Source organism: Clarias gariepinus, chromosome 1, assembly GCF_024256425.1.
Source record: "Clarias gariepinus isolate MV-2021 ecotype Netherlands chromosome 1, CGAR_prim_01v2, whole genome shotgun sequence".
Classification (NCBI taxonomy): Eukaryota; Metazoa; Chordata; class Actinopteri; order Siluriformes; family Clariidae; genus Clarias; species Clarias gariepinus.
The window spans coordinates 35,868,085-35,890,005 of NC_071100.1; the positions used below are offsets into that span (position 1 = coordinate 35,868,085).

Genomic DNA, 21,921 nt, shown 5'->3' on the forward strand with positions numbered 1-21,921 from the left:
ATCTATCTATCGTCTATCGATCTATCTATCAACCTATCAATCTATCTATCGATCTATCTATACATACACACACATAAACACCAATCACATAAAAAAAATTATCATTACCTAGGCTTTGGGTTCTTCTTAGTTCTGGCCTCTAGGGGTGTCCTGTGTTGTCCAGAACAAAGACCTTAGCAGTGGATCCTTCTGGTGGTTTACATGGATCCTCAATCGTATTGGGATCTGGGTGATTTTGAAACTGGGTCGCGGCCTTGGGCTCTTTACCAGCTGGGCCACTTGCGTGGCAGGCTGTGGGTCACTGGTTGTAATTGTGCCTTTCTACTGTGGTCAGCATTTACTTTTTTTGGCAAATTGTACTGTATCAGCTTGTTTGTGGATTGGATTGACCAGCTATCCTTTAGACCCCCCCCCCCCAGTGTTGTTGATGTATGTACATATGGCATATATTCCCTGTAGCCTGCATAGGACTCTCATAGCCTTGTACCTCCAATGTACATATTTTTTAAGTTTAAATAAACCACTTATGCACCTCAGGTTAAACATTAAATGTGTTTGATTGACTTCGCCCATGTACTTTGCACATTGAATCTGATCTAAATCTACTCAAAAGTAAATGTAAAAAAAAAAAAATTCACATGTGAATAATACATAAAGTATATGGCTCAAAGAATGTGGACACTTGACCATCACATCCATATGTGTCTAGTCCTAATTCATGGGCATTAACATGGACTTAGTGCCCTTTTGCTTGCACTCATAGGGAAATGTTTTTTTAAAAATAGATTTTGGAGCATGGCTATGGGTATTCGTGTTCATTCATCCACAAGAGCATTCGTATTGTCAGATATTGATATTAAAGTGAGGAGTCCTGAGGTCCCATTGGTCTTCAAGTTCATTCCAAATGTGTTTAATGTTCCATCACAGTGTTCATAGATCCACATGCTAGAGTATGTACTCATTTTTATTTCACCTCTTTTAACCACAGGCATGGAAAAATGATCATTTGCATAACCTCCTCCACAATGGATGATGGATCTGACCCACATTACCAATTGCATGACTGCTTACATAAATCCCAATATACCCTAAAGGTGAATGTGGCAACCATCTGTCTACCGCAGCATCATGAAAAACAGATCTCACTTGCTATTGCCTTTCTAAAGAGAAGAGCCACCAAAGTGTTGGCCCACTGGGTGGTAAATATCATTAACCTGGGGAATAGACAAGTGCAGCCCCTGCTGTAACATACCATTCTACACCTATTTTTTATCCTTATCATCAAAGATAATTAAAAAAATAAAAAAAAAGTTTTTTAGAAATACCTGGACCTGACTGTCAGCTATTTCCAGATCTCACACAAATCTCACATCATCCAGTGGTGCAACATTTATCTCTAACCATCATAATCTTGATCCTGTTCCTGACTGATTTTATATATTATCCAGGTGTTTCTCACCACTTATGTCTAAAGCTCAGGTTGTGTATCTAACAGATTGCCTTAAAATATTCAGTTCTCTCATTGAGAACCAGCACTGACTTGGGAGAAAGTTTGTTAAAACTACTGCATCATAAGGCGTACCTTGGAGGAAGGGCTCAGCATACACGTACAGTATGTGAGGACAGGGTGGTGAGTACAGTATAGGTTTCACACGACCTCTGGTGTTTAGAAGGGGGTCCAAAAAATTAATTAATTAATAAAGAAATAATGACCAGCTCATCCGTTGTCTTCATTGATTTGGGTTGAAATATGAAATGTCTGACACTCAACAGTTATTGCAAAGCCCGGCAGACAAAACTTATTATATGTTAAATATATCTAAAAATTAAGATGTTCTAGAGAAAACAGTATAGCAGTGGAGAAATAAAAAAAAATGAATTTATAAAATTATAAAAAGTTATTGATACAGATTAGCCTTCGACTGAAATGTTGCCAATGTACATGCATTTGCCAACAATGCATTTGCAATAGTGGAACAGCATTTAAAAAATGTTGGTAAAAGGGTGCAGGAAAGTGCTTAGACTGCTAAAACTATTGGTGACATTAGGAGCTATTTAGTTGCTATTTTAGTTGATTTCAAATTTGAATTTTGCCTGTTTTTTGCTGCAAAATGAATCTCTTTAAACATCTTAAAATTACATTAAAAAAAATAAATTAATAATAAAATAGGGGTATGCTTATCTTTTTTGCACAGAGATATTCATATATATAATTTTAAAGTAGTAAAACAAATGCAAACCTATGCAATAAGATGTGTATAGTGTGCATGGATTCATGTTGTTTTCTACTTTAATAAATAAATGAAAGGTTATTTACACATTTATCCTAAAAGTTATAGGATAAACTCTTATAACTTGTTTATATCCTCCATGGAAAAAAGAAATGTGTTACAGCAGCATGGTACTGTAAAAGGATATACAAACAGACAGATAGACATAAAATATGTTGGTAGTAGTGGCAAGAATGCCAAAAGAATGGTAACAGCATGATATGTAAGACAGGAAATTGGTACTGTACAGTATATCAGAGCATCTGTAAAATATAATGCAGATTTTAGTATGACATAGTAGTAAAAATGAGTGACAGCTGCATGATGTATTAAAGGAAAAACGTATCCCATAAAATCACATATCTATAGACTTATAGGGTTTCCCACTGACTTAAATACAGGATTATGATGCCAATCATATTATAATCTTAAACAGCCCGTCCAGATGACTGAGAAGGCTACAGACTAGTAGGTTACCTCTTTTTTTTTAGGTGTTTAATTTGTTTGGAAGACGCTTTTATACAGTACAGTATTTTGTATTCAAATTTATTGTATTTTTCAGACTGGAAAACACCGGTTCAAGCTCTTAATCAGCACAAGCAGTCACTCCTATCCTCTCCTAAAAACAATCAATAAGCAGTGGCTCAGACTGAGCAGCAGGCTTCTCCTTGATATAGAAAGGAACTCTTTCTCTATTCAGCATGCAATCAGATTACGCAGTTCTATTTTTTTCTTGCACTCAACCTTGAAGTGCAAGAAAGGCACACCTTAAGGTTTTTAAGGCTTAATGTTTTTTGGACAGTTTTAATTTCCAAAATGGTTAATAATTGAAAGTCTTCATTATAAAAATCTATTAAAGGAAAACAATAGGGACAAATAAGCAAATATGAAACCCCCCCACAAAACCAAAATGGTGGCTCTGTGATGCTGTGTGAGGCATTGTGCTTGTTTGTGCTTACTTGTCTCCTCATAGCGATGGGTTACTAATTAAACTATATTTCTTGTTGATTGAAAAATCTGTTTGATTGATTAATTTATCCTATGAAAAATCATTCTTTTTTTATGGGGTTTCACTCCTCTGCAACAACGACGCCAAAAGCAAATGAGTGTTAATGGACTTTCAGTTGCACTTATCATTCTCAACTTGCTTGTCTTTTTTTTAGCGAGGTGTTTAAAACTCAGTGCATGTTATTTTCTGTTTTGCATCATCCCCGGTCATCTCTAGAGACTGCACAGTATGAATCTCAGGAGGTGCTGGAACCAACACATATAAACAGCCAAAGCCACCCGGGCTTTGCATGCTGCTCTTCAAAATGTTTTGTAAAAATCAATTTAGATATTTTAAATATTTCTGTATTTGTTTTTATAATCTACTGAATTACTGGTTTATATAATTTTTATAAACCAACGACAGCAATAACAAAAAGCAAGATAATATGACTACTACTAATTCATTCCACTTTTATATTGCTTTTCCTGTTTAGGGTCTCATGAAGCAGAACCCTTAACTCTGAAGGTGTCATATAATAATAATGACAACAACAACAACAACAACAATAATATTAGTAACAATAATAATAATAATAATAATAATAATAATAAGTAGTAGTGGTATTAGTACAAGTATATTACCTTTTACTACAAGCCTGTTAAAGATTTTACGGTATATGAGTATGTGATACTTAAGGTTAATTAGGATGGTTAAAGATGTATTAAGCTTTTCTTAAATTTTTTATACCCCTTAATTCCTATTGTACTATTCAAAATTTACCAATTTGGTTTTTGCAAAATGTATTCACTGCTTGCGTTTCTTGTTGTGCTCAAATTTTAATAACGATTCCTAGTCATGTGACTAAGTAGTCAAGGAAACATTTAGAAATGTTGGTAAAAAAAAATATTTTAAGAAGATTTCCTGTCTTTTAAAAATGATTTGAGTGCATTTGTTCATGTGTGGAGTTTGTCTTGTTATTCGCTGTACAGTATATATGTTTTATCAAAATAAACATTATAATCGGCAAATAAAATTTTTTAAGCATCAGTTAAACATTGTAACAGTTGAGAAACATTGTAATTCTTTGAGATACGAATATAAGGTGTATAATAATATATAAACAGCCATATCAGTTCTAGTGTCCCAAATGCATTTACTTGAAGCTTTAATTTTCACTTAAATTTTCATTTGATATAAAAAAAAAATATATATTTCCTGAAGGTACCTTATTGTAGGAGAATCTTTAACAGTGTTGACATTATCGACAATAACAACAACAACATCAACATAATAATAATAATAATAATAATAATAATAATAATGTTTTTTAAAATTTCTAGCAAGAATTACAATTGCAAAATTAAAATAATATAAAAATGGTGTAAAAATTTAACTATACATTTAACTATCCACAGTTAACAGAGCAAAAAATAAATAGAAGATATACAGTATAGCAAACTTGACCAAGATTATGTAAATAAATAGTAACAATAGACAATAAAAAACAAACAAATAAATAAATATATATATATAAAAGATAAATAAAATAACTAAATGAGAAAAATGTTTCATTGATTAAATCTGAATGACAGTAAGAGAGAGGATAATTTGAAAAGGTTTAGGGAATGATTTAGAAAATTGACATTTATAAATGCAGAATTTGGCCATTTAGAGTTGACAATGTATTCAAATGGTTTGTTACTCTGACCGAGAAAAAGAAAATAATATCCTTTAAAGTGAAAGTTTAAGATTCGTGAATGAAATGACATTTATCATTTTCAAATTGCATGATAATACAGTACACCAAACCCGATTTGTCAGCCACTCTAATGACGTCCCTACATGCTTAAAAAGAAGGGCGCACGTTAGTGACGTCATTCAATGGCGCCCAAGGATCAGCCTTTAACTTGTAGCTTGGGAAGTCCCGAAAAGCGCGCTAGCTCCTCGTCATTAAGCGCCTCTGTGGCGATTAAGGAGTGAGAAAGGCCAGTCTAAGGTCAGGTCGTGTGGAGTGTGCGGTGTGTGCAGTGTGTGAGGTTCGCCATGCCACAGGACGATGGTTTAATGCCGAGCCGCAGCAGCGCTGAGGAGTTTCTTCCTCCTGATGGACTCTGCTGGATCTCTGTACTGTCCTGTTTACTGCTCGCATGCTCATATGTTGGAAGTTTATACGTCTGGAAAAGTGACTTACCAAGGTACCCGGATAATGCTACTCTCATCTGGGCTGAGTTTTAATTGTTCACATGCAGACAGGACATTTACTCGCTTTATTTGCTCTCTCTGTGCTGTTAGTTGGTGGCAGGCATGGATTGGTTTTCTTAATGTATCCCTAGAAAGAGAAATTTCTAGAAAGTTAATGAGAGGCAAGTTTTTCCTACTTGATAAACATTTCACCTTTACAGCTTCTACATGTCAAAGTCACAATGTAATGATGCATGAACCAGCTGTCACTGCCTGGTTCTTATCTGACCAAGAACTTCTGCTGGACTGCGCTTAGATTTTATTTAAGAGATCAGCTTCTGTGGTTCAACTTGTCTGGAAATGAAATGCTGCTTGCTACACTACATAGACAAAAAGTGTTGGTCCAAACCTGCAGTGACAATGTATCCAGATCCATACACTTTAATATGGAGTTGGTCCCCCGCTTTTTCAGCTATAACAGCTTCCACTCTTCTTGGAAGGCTGTCCACACGATTTTCTGTGTGAATTCGTTCCTATTTATTCTGTAGAGCGGTTATGAGCTCAGGCACTGATGCTGGATAAGAAGGTCAGGCTCGCAATCTCTGTTCCAGCTCATCCCAAAGGTGCTCGATACGGTTGAGGTCAGGGCTCTGTGTGACCCACCCAAGTCTTTCCACACTGAACTCATCACACCATCAAAATTGTGCTGGAATAAAGAAGGGCCTTCTCCAAACTGTTGCCACAAAGTTAACAAAAAGCATAGCATTGTCCAAGATGTCTTGGTATGCTGAAGCATTAAGATTGCCCTTCACTGTGGATAAGGGACCTGATTGAAACACCTGAATTCAATAATGATCCGGTTTGGCCTAATACTTTTGTTTATATAGTGTAATTTAGTTGATAAATATTTACAGGTTGCCTTAAAGGTTGGGCAAAACTAATTCGCTAAGAGATTCACAGTCAGACATGGCACACGGTTCATAAAAGAAAGTACCACCTATTTGACTATGATATACTGTTCTGAATCTCTGACCATATGCGTCTGTGTGTGTTTGTACTACAAGGGACCATCCGTCAGTGATAAAGAGGCGTTTCACTAGTGTGCTGATTGTGTCAGCATTGTCTCCACTCTTTGTCTGGGGATGGAAAGGGTTCACAGGCATTCAGGTGAGAAGGTCTTAAGTTTATGCCTCAAAGTAAATATTAACTGCATTCTAAAATATAGCATGTAAACGCACTGTTTTTTAACATTTATAATTAATTTCAACGTCATGAAAAAGGCTTTTCATTTAATACGCAACACATATGAGGACATGTATGCCGAATCCTGTTTAAGTACCAGTAAAAGGCATATGTGACATATTCTCTGAATAAAAAAAAAAGAGTACTATATGCCTTTTTAACAGCTGGATTGGGTCATTAATTGTGTTTTGAATGCAGTGCAAGGAATATGTTTCTCACAGAGTTGTTATAGTCATCTTTGTTTTTGTAAATATACAGTGCCGCGAAACAGGATTTGCCTGAATTTAAATTCTTTTGCATATTCATCACACTTAAATGATTGAGATCATCAAACAAATGTCAATAACACACAAAGATGCAAAAACTTTTTTGTGAAAAAGTAATTGCCCCTAAGCCTAAAAACGCAATCAAGCTGTTTGTGATAACTGACAATAAGTCTTTCACATTGCTCTGGAGGAATTTTGACCCAATCACTTTACGTTATCTTTGTGTAATATTAAAATGTGATCTCAGTCATTTAGGTGTGACAAATATTTAACAAATTTTGAAAGGGGGCAAATACCTTTTTACATCACTGTACAAACGTTAATATAGCTGTATATAATGCATTTAATAATCTAACAGTTAAATAGGCACACCTACCTTTTACTGCCACTCATTAACTACTTTCTGAGCACACATATTTGGGTGTTAAACCTGAAAAGACTGATGCTGGTACGATTGTAGCAGGTAAAGGACAGCCAGTAGGTAGGTGTTTCTAATAATGTGGCCAATATGAAAACATGTTATAACAGATGAGCTAAGCAAAAAGACATACAATACAAGGTAGATAGGTAGGCAGTATAGCAAAAGCTGCCAGTTCAGTGTATGAACTCTATATACTACATACTTTAATCTGTGCCGTGTATTTGAAATATATTTTAGGAAAAGGTTTCTGTTGCCGTGGTGTTGCTTTTAATTTGTTCCCATCTTCCACTCTACAGACGACTCCACCCTTACTATCTCTCATGGGAATCCGGTTTGAGGGTCTCGTTCCAGCTGTCATTCTTCCCCTCATACTGACCATGGTAAGGAACGGTCACGTGTCATAAGATATCATACATTTCCTAGGATTTTCCTGAATACCCTTTAATGTAAAGGTTTCAGAGTTTCATTTAATAGGCATTTCAGATTTGCATTTTGTTTTTAAATAAAACATGGTTATTGTAATAGTGCTATTGGATTCTCCTATAGGGTTAGACAGGAGGTGTTGGTCAATTTTTTTAGTGAAGCAGCTTTCATTTCTCATAGTTTTTGTGATTGACTGTTGTCACTTGCCTCTGAGATAGCTCCTGATATGAAATTTAGTGAGATAATTGGGTGAAAAAGCATATAAAATAAGTGTATGGCACCCTTTTGTATTTTCATGCCCCAGTTTATCCTCTCTGCTGGTCTGCTGGTTCAGGTTAATGTGTTGTAGTGTAATGGATCTCCAGGCCTGGGATGCACTAATGTACGCATCCATGACCACTAATACTATTATTTATTTTTATTAGCTTTTTTTTCCTTGAGATGGTTTCAATCATCTCAGCTGTGTAGTTTGTGACTACTGATACTTTTCCTCACCTTAGTTTTAAATGAATTTTCCTACTCTGCTTTGATACCAGTCTAATAGTAGTATTTCAGTGAACAAGACTGTGGCATACTGTATATAGTAAGACTTTGATTATTTATGAAATGTATTCTTTATTAAAAGGCTCACATTATAACAGTTCTAATATTTACAAAACTTATAGATTGTAACAGAAGCCTGATCGTATATGGAATGATCAATTTCTAGGTAAATAATAAGTGTGCTTCGTTGTCTCAGGTACTGTTTCTGGGTCCTCTTATCCAGCTGGCCATGGATTGCCCCTGGGGCTGTATTGATGGAATCAAAGTGGCTGTTGGTGAGAAACACATTTTGTACATAAAAAATGTTTGTGGATGTTTCATTGTTTATCGTTTTGCTACATATCTACTTTGTAATTGTTAAAATCAGACTCCCAGTGATATCATCAAGGCGCCAACTGAAGAACTATCTTTCAGAAAAATCTTGATAATGCCTTTTTTTTTTTTTTTTTACAATGACTGTGCATTCCTATCCTGTCTTATTTGTGCAGAACAACAATCACAAAGCACTCAGTTTTTACACACAGCAGTAGGATTGCACCTAAAAAATAATAATTTTAATCAAGTTTATATACTGTACAGTAAGTGCACAGTAAAAAAACAAAAAAGATTTGTTGGGTTTCTAAAAGTTGAAAAGTAACAGTAGTTTAAAATGTGTTAAACAGACCCTAACGTATGATAATACCAAATCCATTTAGCAAAATAACTGATGCACTTAGATCCATTTACATTTTAATGCTGGCAAGACACACATTTTTGTGTTGGAAATGGTGGAAGTGTAGTGAACCACATTGCATTTGTTTGAAATAAAGAAAAAAAGTCCTCCAAAGTCAACAGGAGGATGATTTAGGCGGTAAGGATTGTAATAGGATAGTAATAGTATTGTTTTTTTTATATAATTAAGATTTCTACAACAGTAGTCTTATTTATTTTTTTATCTGTATATTTATTTATAATATTTTGAATGATCTGGATATTAATCTTGCCTTAAAAAAATTGTGAGCTCGTAAAGTTGGACATTTAATTTAGATAATTTCAATATTTTACCATATTGTAATATTCACCACATTCTAAAAATTGGCTAATATAATTTAAAACACACACACATTTGAAGTTCATGCATTGAGGTATTTGTTCAGCATGATGTGCTCAGACCCATAAAAGCTTTCTTCTTTTACACTATCATTCTCTATACCGCTTATCTTGTACAGGGTCGTGGGAGACCTAGAACCTATCTGAGGGGACTTGGGACACAAGGCAGGGTACACTTTAGAAGATGGGGTACACCCTCGGGTACACCCTACACATTCTTCTTTACACAGAGACATTCAAAATAGTACAGATAAGTCTAAACGTAAAGAAAAAGATGTTTTAAATCGCTGATTGATTGTTTTAAATCTAGTTTGGTGTTTGGGAGACCGTAAAGACAAGGACTTGTCATTTAGAACAGTGAAAGATTTAGCTTGCTTTTACTTTTCTGCATTGAAATAAAGGACTAGGTGTCAAATTAACGCAGAAGAGTTCCTGAGTGGCGTAATAAAATATGCATGAACTCATCTGGAGATCACGTGTTCGATTTCATCTGAGCAGGTTGACCGTGCTTTAAGAGGGAGGGGTAAGTAATGCTGCCTCCCAGTGGTGCATGAGCAGCAGTTCATGAAATAGGTGAGGTCAGCTGGCGCCACATGCACTGGTTGACTTTGCGTCTGATGTAAAAGCTGCAGGGTTTGGATGTGCAGAGAGTAAAGAAAAGGCATTTGCTGAGTTTCTACCGGCTAGTAGCTCCGTTGGACTGCACAGAGCGGATTCAGCCGTCTAAAATAAGATTCTAAACTGTAAGAGTGAAAGTGCTCAGTTAAAAGGGAACTGTGAGCATTAAGCGGAACAAGTGTACAATGGTTCATCACTTTGCTAGAAGTAGACAAGCAAAATTGTCCGTCTGTCATGGAGCTTGCACAAGACCTAGCATTCATTTCATACTCTATTTATTGTTCCCAATAAAGACATAAAGGTAATAATAATAAAAAAAAATTATAACTTGTAAGTAATCTACTTGTATTGTAATAAAAAAAAAAAATAGGCTGTTAATCGGCATAATATACATTTTTTAAATAATGACAGGATCTATCTTCTTAATTAATCAAATCACATTTATTTACAAGAGGCATCCATTTCATAGTATTGTGTTCTGTAATGTATAGTTTATTATTTAGATATATACTCTTTTTTTTTTTTTTGAAGTGTGAAATTTTGCAGTATTTTGCAAATTTTGTGGAAACTGTGCTGAAATAGAATATAAAGAACGTATTGAAATAAAAACCAATAGATCCTGTCATTACTAAAGAAATAATATTATCAAGATTAATGTCCTATGCTATATCAGCTAATTCGCAATGCACCAGAGTAAGGGGTACACACGAAAATAGGCTACAGCAGGGCTACTTTTAATAACTAGAGCACATGTGAAACTTTCACGAACAGTTGAACGGTTTAATGAAGTGTCTTATGTTCGTAAGCGCTCTCGCAGCCTTGCTGTTCTCTTGTGCCACAAGGCAGTCAAAGGAGAGGAGAGAGAGTCTATAAGAGGATTAAAGACATTGCAAGCCTTTTAGATTTTTATTTATTTATTTATTTATTTTTGTGGAGAGACGACAGCCACTGATGACTGTCTAGATAAAACTAGTCACAAAATAAAAACTTTTAATGCATTGGTGACCATTTCAGTCGCCACCCCGAGCCTTGTAATAACACGATAACCCCCAGCCAAGACTTTTTTAATATAGTACTTAATATATAAGTACTATATACTTGAACTAGAAAGAAAGAGTGCTTCCACCTGCTATATACTTTAATTTGATTGGCTATTTAATCAGTCTTAATTTGTCATTGTTCAGTTCCATGGCAGGAGCCTGCAGGCTAAATTTGGATCATGTCCAGTAAATGCTCAGAAAGTATATAATTTTTCATACGTTTTAACGCTAAACTATTAAAAACCTTACAATTTACTAATTTTGAAACGAATATTAATGTCAATTTAGGTAAATTTCCATAGAAAATATAATACCTTATACATTTTTTAGTACTGTAGAGAGAACACAAAGCAACTGTAGAGGAAAACGTGGCTTGGGATTAATGACGGCGCATAAAGAAACCGCACTTGTGTGAATTACAGTACATATACGGGGAACATCTGTATTTTACATTCTAGCGCTTCTGGTGACACAGCAGTACTGTGTATACGGGTTTACCTTTACATGCCTTTTTTTTTCAATGGTTAATGTATTCAGCTGAATTTGAAATGAAATTAAAGTGTTTGGGGGCATATTTAGGGTTTAAACCATAAAAATAGCCATTTATAAGCATATTTTGACCACATCCCAAATTCATGTTTTGCTCATGTTTAGCATGCAGGTGCTCTAGGAACGTAACACCTACAAATTTTGTGGGGTCGACTGTATTTTCTGCTGTGCTGTACTGTAGTCTGCTCTTTTGTATGCATTAATGTTAAGTGACTTGTCTTTTGGCTGCAGATCCACGCTTCTGGGCGCTGTGTTTAAGCGACATGCGCTGGCTGAGGAACCAGGTGGTGGCACCTTTAACGGAGGAGCTGGTGTTCCGCGCTTGTATGCTACCAATGCTGGTGCCTTGTGCTGGACCCACCACCGCCATCTTCACATGCCCACTTTTCTTTGGTGTAGGTGAGTATAAGACTGCAACTTAAACTTCAGCTTCCAAACGACATTTGGTTCTGATATGGTTCATGAAAATTCCCTAGATTTTCAGTGTTACTTTTGTGTCTGTGTGTGTGGTGTGTGTCTCTCACTGGTCACGGCAGCACATTTTCACCATGTGATTGAGCTCCTGCGCTTCAGACAAGGGACCATCTCAGGAATTTTTCTTTCTGCAGGTACATACAAACTTTTATCACTGTTTCCATATCAATTTCTATCAATATAAATCTTATACATATGGCTTATTGTGCCTAACGGGTGTCTGTGTTTGTACATGTTGCAGTGTTCCAGTTCTCATACACAGCAGTATTTGGAGCTTACACAGCCTTTATATTTCTCAGAACAGGTACGCCGAGACTGAATGTCATGTTCCACCTTACTTACTACATTATAGCATGATTATAAAGCAGTATAACATCCCAAACAACCTGTAGGACATGTGTTCCTTTTTATTTGTAAAAGCAGGTAATAAAAAGTTTAATTTTTAATTTTTTTTGGAAGAAATGTACTATACCATACTGTATCGTACCATATATATATATATATATATATATATATAAATATATATAGTAGACACAACTTTTTTTCTCTTTTTCTCATTATACTCTGTTTGCCTTTTACTTTCCCAGGTCACTTGGTAGGCCCTGTGCTGTGTCACTCCTTTTGTAACTACATGGGTTTTCCTGCATTGAGTTCAGCACTGGACCATCCACATCGCCTTACCGTTTTGTCCTTTTATGTGCTGGGAGTGTTGCTCTTCCTGCTTCTCCTCTTCCCCTTGACCGACCCGCTTTTCTATGGCTGGCCCACACCCGTCTGCACTCTTGCCTCCTCACTCGGCTCCCTCTGCTCCTAACTGTCCACATTCCGCATCGTTCTGCTCTCCTACAGGACCTGTGATCTTTTGAACCTAAGAGTGACCAGGATGTGTGTTGTAATGAGGATTACAATGGTCTCATTGGCGGAACAAAAAAAGGTATGAAAACTCCCACATGTTGGACAAGTCTGCGTGTTCACCAGATCACCAGAACACCTCTTCCTACATGGATTGGGCCAATAAAGTCAATAAGTCAGACTCTGGAAGAGTTAAGAGAAGACGGGTATTTATACATTGCTGCATGTTCATTGCATTTATATGATAATATATTTGAATTTGGGTTTACTTGGACGTAGTGGTTTTATTATTTTATTGTTCCACTGAGAAAGGTTCTACACTGTATGTTGCATCACCCACATAAGGAGTGGATGACTTCCTTGTTGTTTTTGAAATCTCCTTGCTCAAATTAACATAAGCTGCTTTGTCCAGTGCTAGAACTTGAAGAACAATGTTTAGGTCTATCCTGAAACTTTTTTTTTAACTCGAATGTTTTAAAATAACCCAAACAGCTCATTAAGACGAGAATCACATGGCTCATTCGACTGTCACTTAATATTCGCATAAGGGTTGAAATTAGAAAAATGATTTTAATAGTATAGAATAGCCTTATAGCTTGATATACAGTATGTGTAACTGACCTCATGCCAGACAACTTGGCTCCTTTCATTATAGACTGATGCAAAACAGGCCGCTGTGCATAGATTCAAAGCTACCTGTTTTTGTTAATTCAGACATTAATAGAAAATACCAGCTTTCTGGATTATGGCAGACCATTTACTGTATATATAGAGAATTTTTCTAACAACGTATATGTGACCAGCGAAATCACCAGTTACATATGCTTCCATGGCGTCTGGATAACTACTAGGAGAGGTGTGAAGCACCTCAAAACCTATATGTTTGCATGGACACTCATGCTAAGCCTTTCCAGCAAAATCATGATACAGATTTTGTACTTAAGGAGCTTTTCATTGAGCTGGTGCTGATTCGAAATGAAGAACCCTAGCGGTTGTCTGGGTTTCATGAAATCACAGTTATTATACATATCTACAATTCTATTTCACCTCATCTATTAGCCAAGGGTGGTGTAAAACGCCTGGTAGCCAATGCCAATCCATCTCTTAATAAGGCAAATGAAGGAGACACATTGTTTTTTAAGGGCACATCCTATAGGAATGGTCATTATTTTTATACCATGTAGTGGTATCTGCTTGAGACCACACAGCTTCTACTAAGACAAGTTTTATTTTTACAATAACTAATAAATATTGCCCGAGGATTGAATGGATGATGTCCATTGGGTTTATGGTGGAGTGAGGCCAAAGCAGTGGGCTAGTGCAGCTGACTGGGCTCTTGCTCTGCCAGGAAGAACCACAACCAACATAGTGTTGAGGTAAAATCAGCAATGGGGGACCACCTGCACCTTGTCAGAACATTCCTTTATCTAAACTGTCAGTATTGGGTGCACATGTATCTTGCATAAATGAGGTTATTTGGGGACATTTTATGCAAGACTAAGAGAGCTGCTCAGCCCTCTGCCAGCCTTTTGGTTCATACTGCTGACTATTGCAACATTTTTTGAATGGGCCAGCATATGGCACTGTCTGAGAACCAGCAAGATGATTGTGAGGGCCAGATGGATCACAGTTCCAGGTGGTTGATGTTTTATGGCGGTGCACCAGGGGGCCAAATGCCTTGTAGCTCCAGCATGACAATGCTTGAATTACCTTCTCTGAGACAAGGATATGCCTATCTATGGTGATTGTATCTAACCCACTTATTAATACCAGTTAATAATACCTGTTGTTTCATAAAGCATGGGGAGATCCTTGATGTGGCTGCTGCTTTAGGTCTCTAGATGTCCAAGTAAAGCAAAAAAGACTTTGAAGTGAACTGTCATTGGAAGTGAAATCTTAGTTCCAGCGATGTGAACCATTCCAGTTACTGCATGGCATGAAGGTGGTGGGTCTTTATCAACTAGAGTGCCATTAGTATCCCAGTGACCCAGGCATCAGGATACACTGGTCTGATGTTGGTGACATTTTCATCTATGTAGCATGCGAATACCAGCCCCTGAATTGCTGGTTATACCTCACAAGACTCTTGAAGGTCTCTAAGGTTGGTGGAAAGCAGCAAATTAATTCATAAGCTACCCAACAACCAAAAAAAAAACAACAATCTGAATAGAAGGGCACACGTTTCATAATCTTAAAGGATTATTTGTGTGGCATGCAAAAGGAAGTGTTTCAAACCACCCTAAGAAGTTAGAGGAGATAAAATTAAAGCAGTTTATGCACAATTAAACTAACTGCTTTAAGATGTAGTACATATGGAAAAGTAGACTTTACTGGTGTGATGGTCAACCTTTTAATAGCAACTTTATTCTGGGTTTTCATGCTCAATCCATCGAAATAGATTATAAATAACACAATTCCACATTACAAATAATAACAAAATTATTTTGTTTTATGCCCTATGACATGTGCGGTCAGAGATAAAAAAAAAAAAAAAAGCAGTTTTTTTTTTTTCTTTTAACTAATGCATATATTTTTTTTCATTCTGGTGGAATAAAAATAGTCTTGTTGTTTCATGCATGACTGAAGACGCAGAAAGCTCGTGTAAGCAGTTCTTTATTATGAAATGACATTCTGACCACTACACTGCATGCTGCTACACTGCTCGCCTGTGGATTGTAAAGCTGTATTGAAACCGAGATGCATCGTTTGATATTGGCATGAAATCGATCTGGTGCAAAGACTGATTAACTTGTCATATATGGTTTGTAGCGCAGCATGGAATGAGGCAGTCTAGCAAAACACATTTGTTCAGATCATATCGGTAATGCTGTTTGCTATTATGCCTACACTTTAAATCTCACCTGGAGTCTTCAGTTATTTAGTTTTTATTCAAAATGTATTTGTTCACTTTTAACATTCGCATAGAACCGAATCGTCGTCTGAACTTGCCCGTGTGTATTGAATTACTAGAAATTCACCAAAATGACTCAAATAGGTGCTATCAATTTATTAGGCTATTATTATGCTGTGAAGTGTGTAATTATTGCTGTTGTCTATGTCAAACTATTCAAATTGAACTTCTAGCAATAATAATAGACCAAATCAGGGATTTACATGTAGTTCAACTCCATTTTCAGACATTAATTGCTACTGCTGAATCATTTTCACGAAATGTGCCATAGTTCATTTGATGAATTAGTTAATGCTTAGCTTGACAGGTTGAAATTTTGCTATATGCATCATCCAGAACTGACATGTTTACATGTGGTGAAAATCGCTTGCACATGCTGCTCTGCAGTTTGCTGCACAATTGCTTTTCTGATGTTATCAGGTCAAATGCTGCTTTTGTGCTACTATGCTTTTTATTGGTAAGCCTCAGTCATCAGAGCTGTTCGACATTTAATTTATTTGAAAAGAGCCATTATTTATGCTCCAGCCATGTTAACTTGAGAAATAAGTCTAATTGTAAACAGACAAATAGAATTAGAAGAAAAACACTTTTTTTTTCCAAGGTTGTCTTTAACCAATAACTAACTTTTGCAATATACTAAGTTGTCTAAAATCTGTAGAACAATTAATAGAAACTTGGCTCACTTGTAGTGAAAGTAGCGAGAGAAGAAGTGTGTCACTACAGTTGACTGACTACCTGTGGAACTGAATAGATGTCAGGATGTTTGTCTACGTTAAGCATGTATCAGACAGTCTTAAGCTCTTGTTATTGTTGGACATCCTACTGCTCTTAAACTAATGTAGCTTTCTGGGTTGAATGTTTTTTCTTTCTTTCTTTTTTTCCCCCAAAAAAACAATTTTCATTGTATAGTGTAAATCTTAAGATGATTTAAAAACTTTGTTTAAAAAGTATGTTCTTTTTCTTTTACGCAGTTCCACTGCTTATTTCCTCTTTGGATGTTTGTTTTTCTTTCTTGCTTATCCTGTAGGCTTTTAAAATCTGATTTGCATACCAGACATTTACATTTGAAGATTTGCATCTTCACTTGAGCAGAGATGCTTTTAATATAATATACACTCATGGACAGGAGGAGCAATAGACGTTAGAATATATTTTTTCACATACACATGGCTATGTACTATTTCGAAGGAGAACAGTAAGCAGGGTTTGGATAACGGAACACTGCTATACAATTGTTTTTTTGTTTTTTTTTCAATACTTGTAATTATAAATAGATGTTTATACTAAGGAATATATTTTATAATCAGATGTATTTTGGTGTCATACGGGGGGGTTAATGTATAGTACATGCAAGATTTTCACCAAGGCCATGTGCAATGCAGTTAACACACTGAAGGACAAATATTTTTTGACAATCTTTTTGGGGTCTTTCAACTCGCTCATCAAAAACTGTTTGCAAATAAACTCAAATTGATGAAATACTTTATGAATTGTCATTTATTTTTCCCCACCTACTGTGTGTAATGGGGAATAAGATTTCGAGCAATCTAATAATCTTATTCTTCTTAATTGCATGTTCTGTTGTCATGCAGAATATTGTTGTATATGTGTGTTTCCTGTCAGACCACTAGGTAGAGATGTTGTGTTTCTTTTGCAGTAGATACTGTATGTAATGTTGCCAGATGGAGGAGCTAAAATTTGGAGAAATTTCAGGTTGATTAAAAAAAAAAAATGGATGGACGTGTGTGTGTGTGTGTGTGTGTATATATATATATATATATATATATATATATATATATATATATATATATATATATATATATATATATACACAGTGAGGTCAATAAGTCTTTGATCACCCTGTGATTTTGCAGGTTCTCTTACTTAGAAATCATGGAGTGGTCTACAATTTTCAGCGTAGGTGCATTTCCACTGTGAGAGACAGAATCTAAAAAGAAAAATCCGGAAATCACATTGTATGATTTTTTTTTTAAACAATTTATTTGTGAATTACTGTGTCAAATAAGTATTTGATCACTTGCTTATCAGCCATATTTCTGACCCTCAAAAACCTGTTATTTTGCTTTTAAATAGTCCATATGCTTCTTACAGAGCCACTCCTTGGTTTTCCTGGCTGTGTGCTTTGGGTCATTGTCATGTTGGAAGTCATCTTTCATCTTTAGTGCTCTGACAGAGGGAAGGAGGTTTTTGCCCAATATTTCACAATACATGGCCCCGTTCATCCTCTCCTTAATACAGTGCAGTCGTCCTGTCCCCTGTGCAGAAAAACACCCCCAGAGCATGATGCTTCCAGCCCTATGCTTCACTGTAGGTATGGTATTATTGGGATGATATTCATCATTCTTCTTCCTCCAAACACAGCAAATGGAGTTAAGACCAAAACGTTCTACTTTGGTCTCATCTGACCACAGGACTTTATCCCATGACTCCTCTGGATCATCCAGATGTTCCCTGGCAAACTTCAGACGGGCCTGGACATGGGCTGACTTAAGCAGGGGAACCTTTCGTGCGATGCAAGATTTTAAACCATGACGTCTTAGTGTATTACTGATAGTAGCCTTGGAAATGCTGGGACCAGCTCTCTTCACGGCATTGACTAGCTCCTCCCGTGTAGTTCTGGGCTGATTCTTCACCATTCTTAGCATCATTGATACCCCATGTATCTACTTAGACTTTGGCTGATTGTGGGGTGCACAGGTGTCTTTGTGACAACAAACGTCCTCAAACAGGTGCTACTAATTTAGAATCATGAGCAGACTGTAGCTGGGCTAAATAACAGGTCTTTAAGTGTCAGAAATCTGGCTGATAAGCAAGTGATAAATACTTATTTGACACAGGAATTCACAAATAAATTCAAAAAAATTTCTGGATTTTTCTTTTTACATTCTGTCTCTCACAGTGGAAATGCATCTATGCTGATAATTGTAGACCACTCCATGACTTCTAAGTAAAAGAACTTGCAAAATCACAGGGTGATCAAATACTTATTGACCTCACTGTATGTATGTATGTGTGTGTGTGTATATGTATATATGTGTGTGTGTGTGTGTGTGTGTGTGTGTATATATGTGTATATATATATATATATATATATATATATATACATGTGTATATATATACATATATATATATACATATCACAATAAGTTAGAGATATTGTTATTTACGTGAGTGCTTTTCCTATTTCCTATTAAGTTGAATGAAATAAGTAAAAGTTTCCTTTGATATTACTAATAATGTATGAAAAGAAACACCTTTTTCATTACAGTAGTTGAATATTTATTACCCCAAAAATGGGATAGCCCCAAATAACAAAAATTGACAATGTCAGTAGTGGGTGTTTCCACAATTTGCCGCAATGACAGATTGACAGCGACGTCTCATGCTCCTCACCAGTCTCATGAGGTTCTGAGGCAATGCATTTCACTCTTCCACAAGTGCTACACTTAGTTCTGGCAGGTCACATGGGGGTGGGGTACGATCATCCAGTCTCTGCTTCAACTGGTCCCAGACGTGCTCTATGGGGCTCAGGTCAGGGGACATTGATGGCCATATGAGGCACTCCAACTTCCTGAAGTCGAGCTGTGACAATTCTGCCACAATGTGGTGGAGCATTATCATCCATGAACTAAAAGTTGGGGGTGTGCTGGTGGAATTTGGGGATAATGAAGGGTTCTTTGATGTCTCTGAGGTAAGAACATGCAGTGACTGAGCAATGTACTATAACCAAATCTGAGTATTTCACGGTCTGAGTATTTCACAATCTGCTCAGTTACTGAGATTTTCACGCTCAACCATTTCTAGGGTTTACAAAGACTGGAGTAAAAAGGGAAAAACATCCAGTATGCGGCAGTCCTGTGGGCGAAAATGCCTTGTTGACTGAAATAACCACTCGTTACAACTGAGGTATGCAGCAAAGCATTTGTGAAGCCACAATACGCACAACCTTGAGGCGGATGGGCTACAACAGCAGAAGACCCCACCGGGTACCACTTATCTCCACTTCAAATAGGAAAAAGAGGCTACAGTTTGCACAAGCTCACCAAAATTGGACAGTTGGCGACTGGAAAAGTGTTGCCTGGTTTGATGAGTCTCGATTTCTGTTGAGACATTCAAATGGTAGAGTCAGAATTTGGCGTAAACAGAATGAGAACATGGATCCATCATGCCTTGTTACCACTGTGCAGGCTGCTGGTGGTGGTGTAATGGTGTGGGGGATGTTTTCTTGGCACACTTTAGGCCCCAATTTGGCATTGTTTAAATGCCACGGGCTACCTGAGCATTGTTTCTGACCATGTCCATCCCTTTATGAGCACCACGTACCCATCCTCTGATGGCTACTTCCAGCAGGGTAATGCACCATGTCACAAAGCTCGAATCATTTCAAATTGGTTTCTTGAACATGACAATGAGATCACTGTACTAAAATGGCCCCCACAGTCACCAGATCTCAACCCAATAGAGCATCTTTGGGATGTGGTGGAATGGGAGCTTCGTGCCCTGGATGTGCATCCCACAAATCTCCATCAACTACAAGATGCTATCCTATCAATATGGGCCAACATTTCTAAAGAACGCTTTCAGCACCTTGTTGAGTCAATGCCACATAAAATTAAGGCAGTTCTGAAGACGAAAGGGGGTCAAACACCGTATTAGTATGGTGTTCCTAATAATCCTTTAGGCGAGTGTATATATACAGTGTGTATATATATATATATATATATATATATATATATATATATATATATGTATATAATTTTTTTTCAACACACTGTTCAAAAAAAAAAAAACCTGTTCAAAAAAATAGCAGTGTGGAGTTCAATTAGGGAGGTAAATTATTCTGCAGAAAAGGTTGACATCATCATGTTTCGTCTTGGCCTTGTCACTCTTGGTCTTCCAGACCTAGGGCACTCAGCAGTGGGACCAGTTGTTCAGAAACTATTCCACAGCCTGGAAATAGTCTTCCTGCCGGCTCCAAAACATCTGCCCATGTCTGCTTGTGTTGCACCAAGCCGAAGCATTCCGATGGTCCTCTCCCTGCTAGCATTGTCTCAATGGGGCATGATGCTGTCAAGACAACATGCCCAATCAGAATGTTTCTTTATTTTTGATACCAAGACATGTCTACTGGACATCATCACTTGACCTGTTTTGCGCCCCTATTCAGAATAAACTAACGCTCTACTGAGCATGACCGTAATTTTACCTTACATGTGTTGTTCATGTAATACGCCAAACAAAATGATGAATTATATTTTAGGTTTACAAACCTTTGTATTTTTTTTTTTTATAGTGTAGTGTTTCTTTCATCCATGAGTATATATTCAAAGAAATCCATATGAAGGTCATAATTGGTCACGCAGGTTGTATGTATCCATACTGACGGGTTAAGCCGTGCAGATACAAAAGCCGTGTTCTAAGTGGATGACGGCTCTTTTGCTCCTGTCGATGTTTCCATTGAAAGACATTTTGTTAAATTGTTTAATGCTCCTGTGATTCCTCTTCAGTATTCGCAGTGGAGAAGTTGACTGAGCTAAAGCTCTAAAAGGAAACCTTCATCTTCTGTGATTTCTGTTTTGGGATTTTTTTTCTGCCACCAGCTTGGAGCAGTCTTTCAATCTCATGGACATAAGTACATACAGTCAAAGAAAAGTTACAAGCACTGGAAATAATTGTATAGTTCTTTTTCACCATAGACCAGTCAGACACAAGGGGAACTTAGATAATATTAGGCTTAATGTGTTGAAAAAAGTTTGCCTTGTTCTCCATCTGGTCTAACTGGCCTAACCCTAACATTCTTTGGGTTTGGGATCCTTTGGGTGCTATGGGTTGTGGGATGGGTCCTTCAATGATCAAACTTGTTTTTCATTAGTTTTAGATCTGGGGAATTTGGAGGCCAGATTAACACCCTTGTTGTTATTTTACACCCCATACAGATGTGATGCACTGAGCTGTTGGCATTTCTGTGGGATTGAAGTGGACAGGGGCTAGCATTTGGTCCCTGCGGGCATAAACAAGCCTCGAGAGCCC

The 21,921-nt window shown here is 36.8% G+C and overlaps 1 protein-coding gene across 1 annotated transcript; it reads left to right on the plus strand.

The window, feature by feature from the left end:
- The first annotated feature begins 5,156 nt into the window (after positions 1 to 5,156).
- Positions 5,157 to 17,339, plus strand: rce1a (Ras converting CAAX endopeptidase 1a). The gene is made up of 8 exons (XM_053504885.1): positions 5,157 to 5,456; positions 6,507 to 6,609; positions 7,668 to 7,751; positions 8,534 to 8,612; positions 11,865 to 12,032; positions 12,170 to 12,241; positions 12,349 to 12,411; positions 12,695 to 17,339. Exons 1-8 carry the CDS (start codon positions 5,305 to 5,307, stop codon positions 12,919 to 12,921), a joined length of 948 nt encoding a protein of 315 aa, XP_053360860.1. The 5' UTR covers positions 5,157 to 5,304; the 3' UTR covers positions 12,922 to 17,339.
- The last annotated feature ends 4,582 nt before the right edge of the window (positions 17,340 to 21,921 follow it).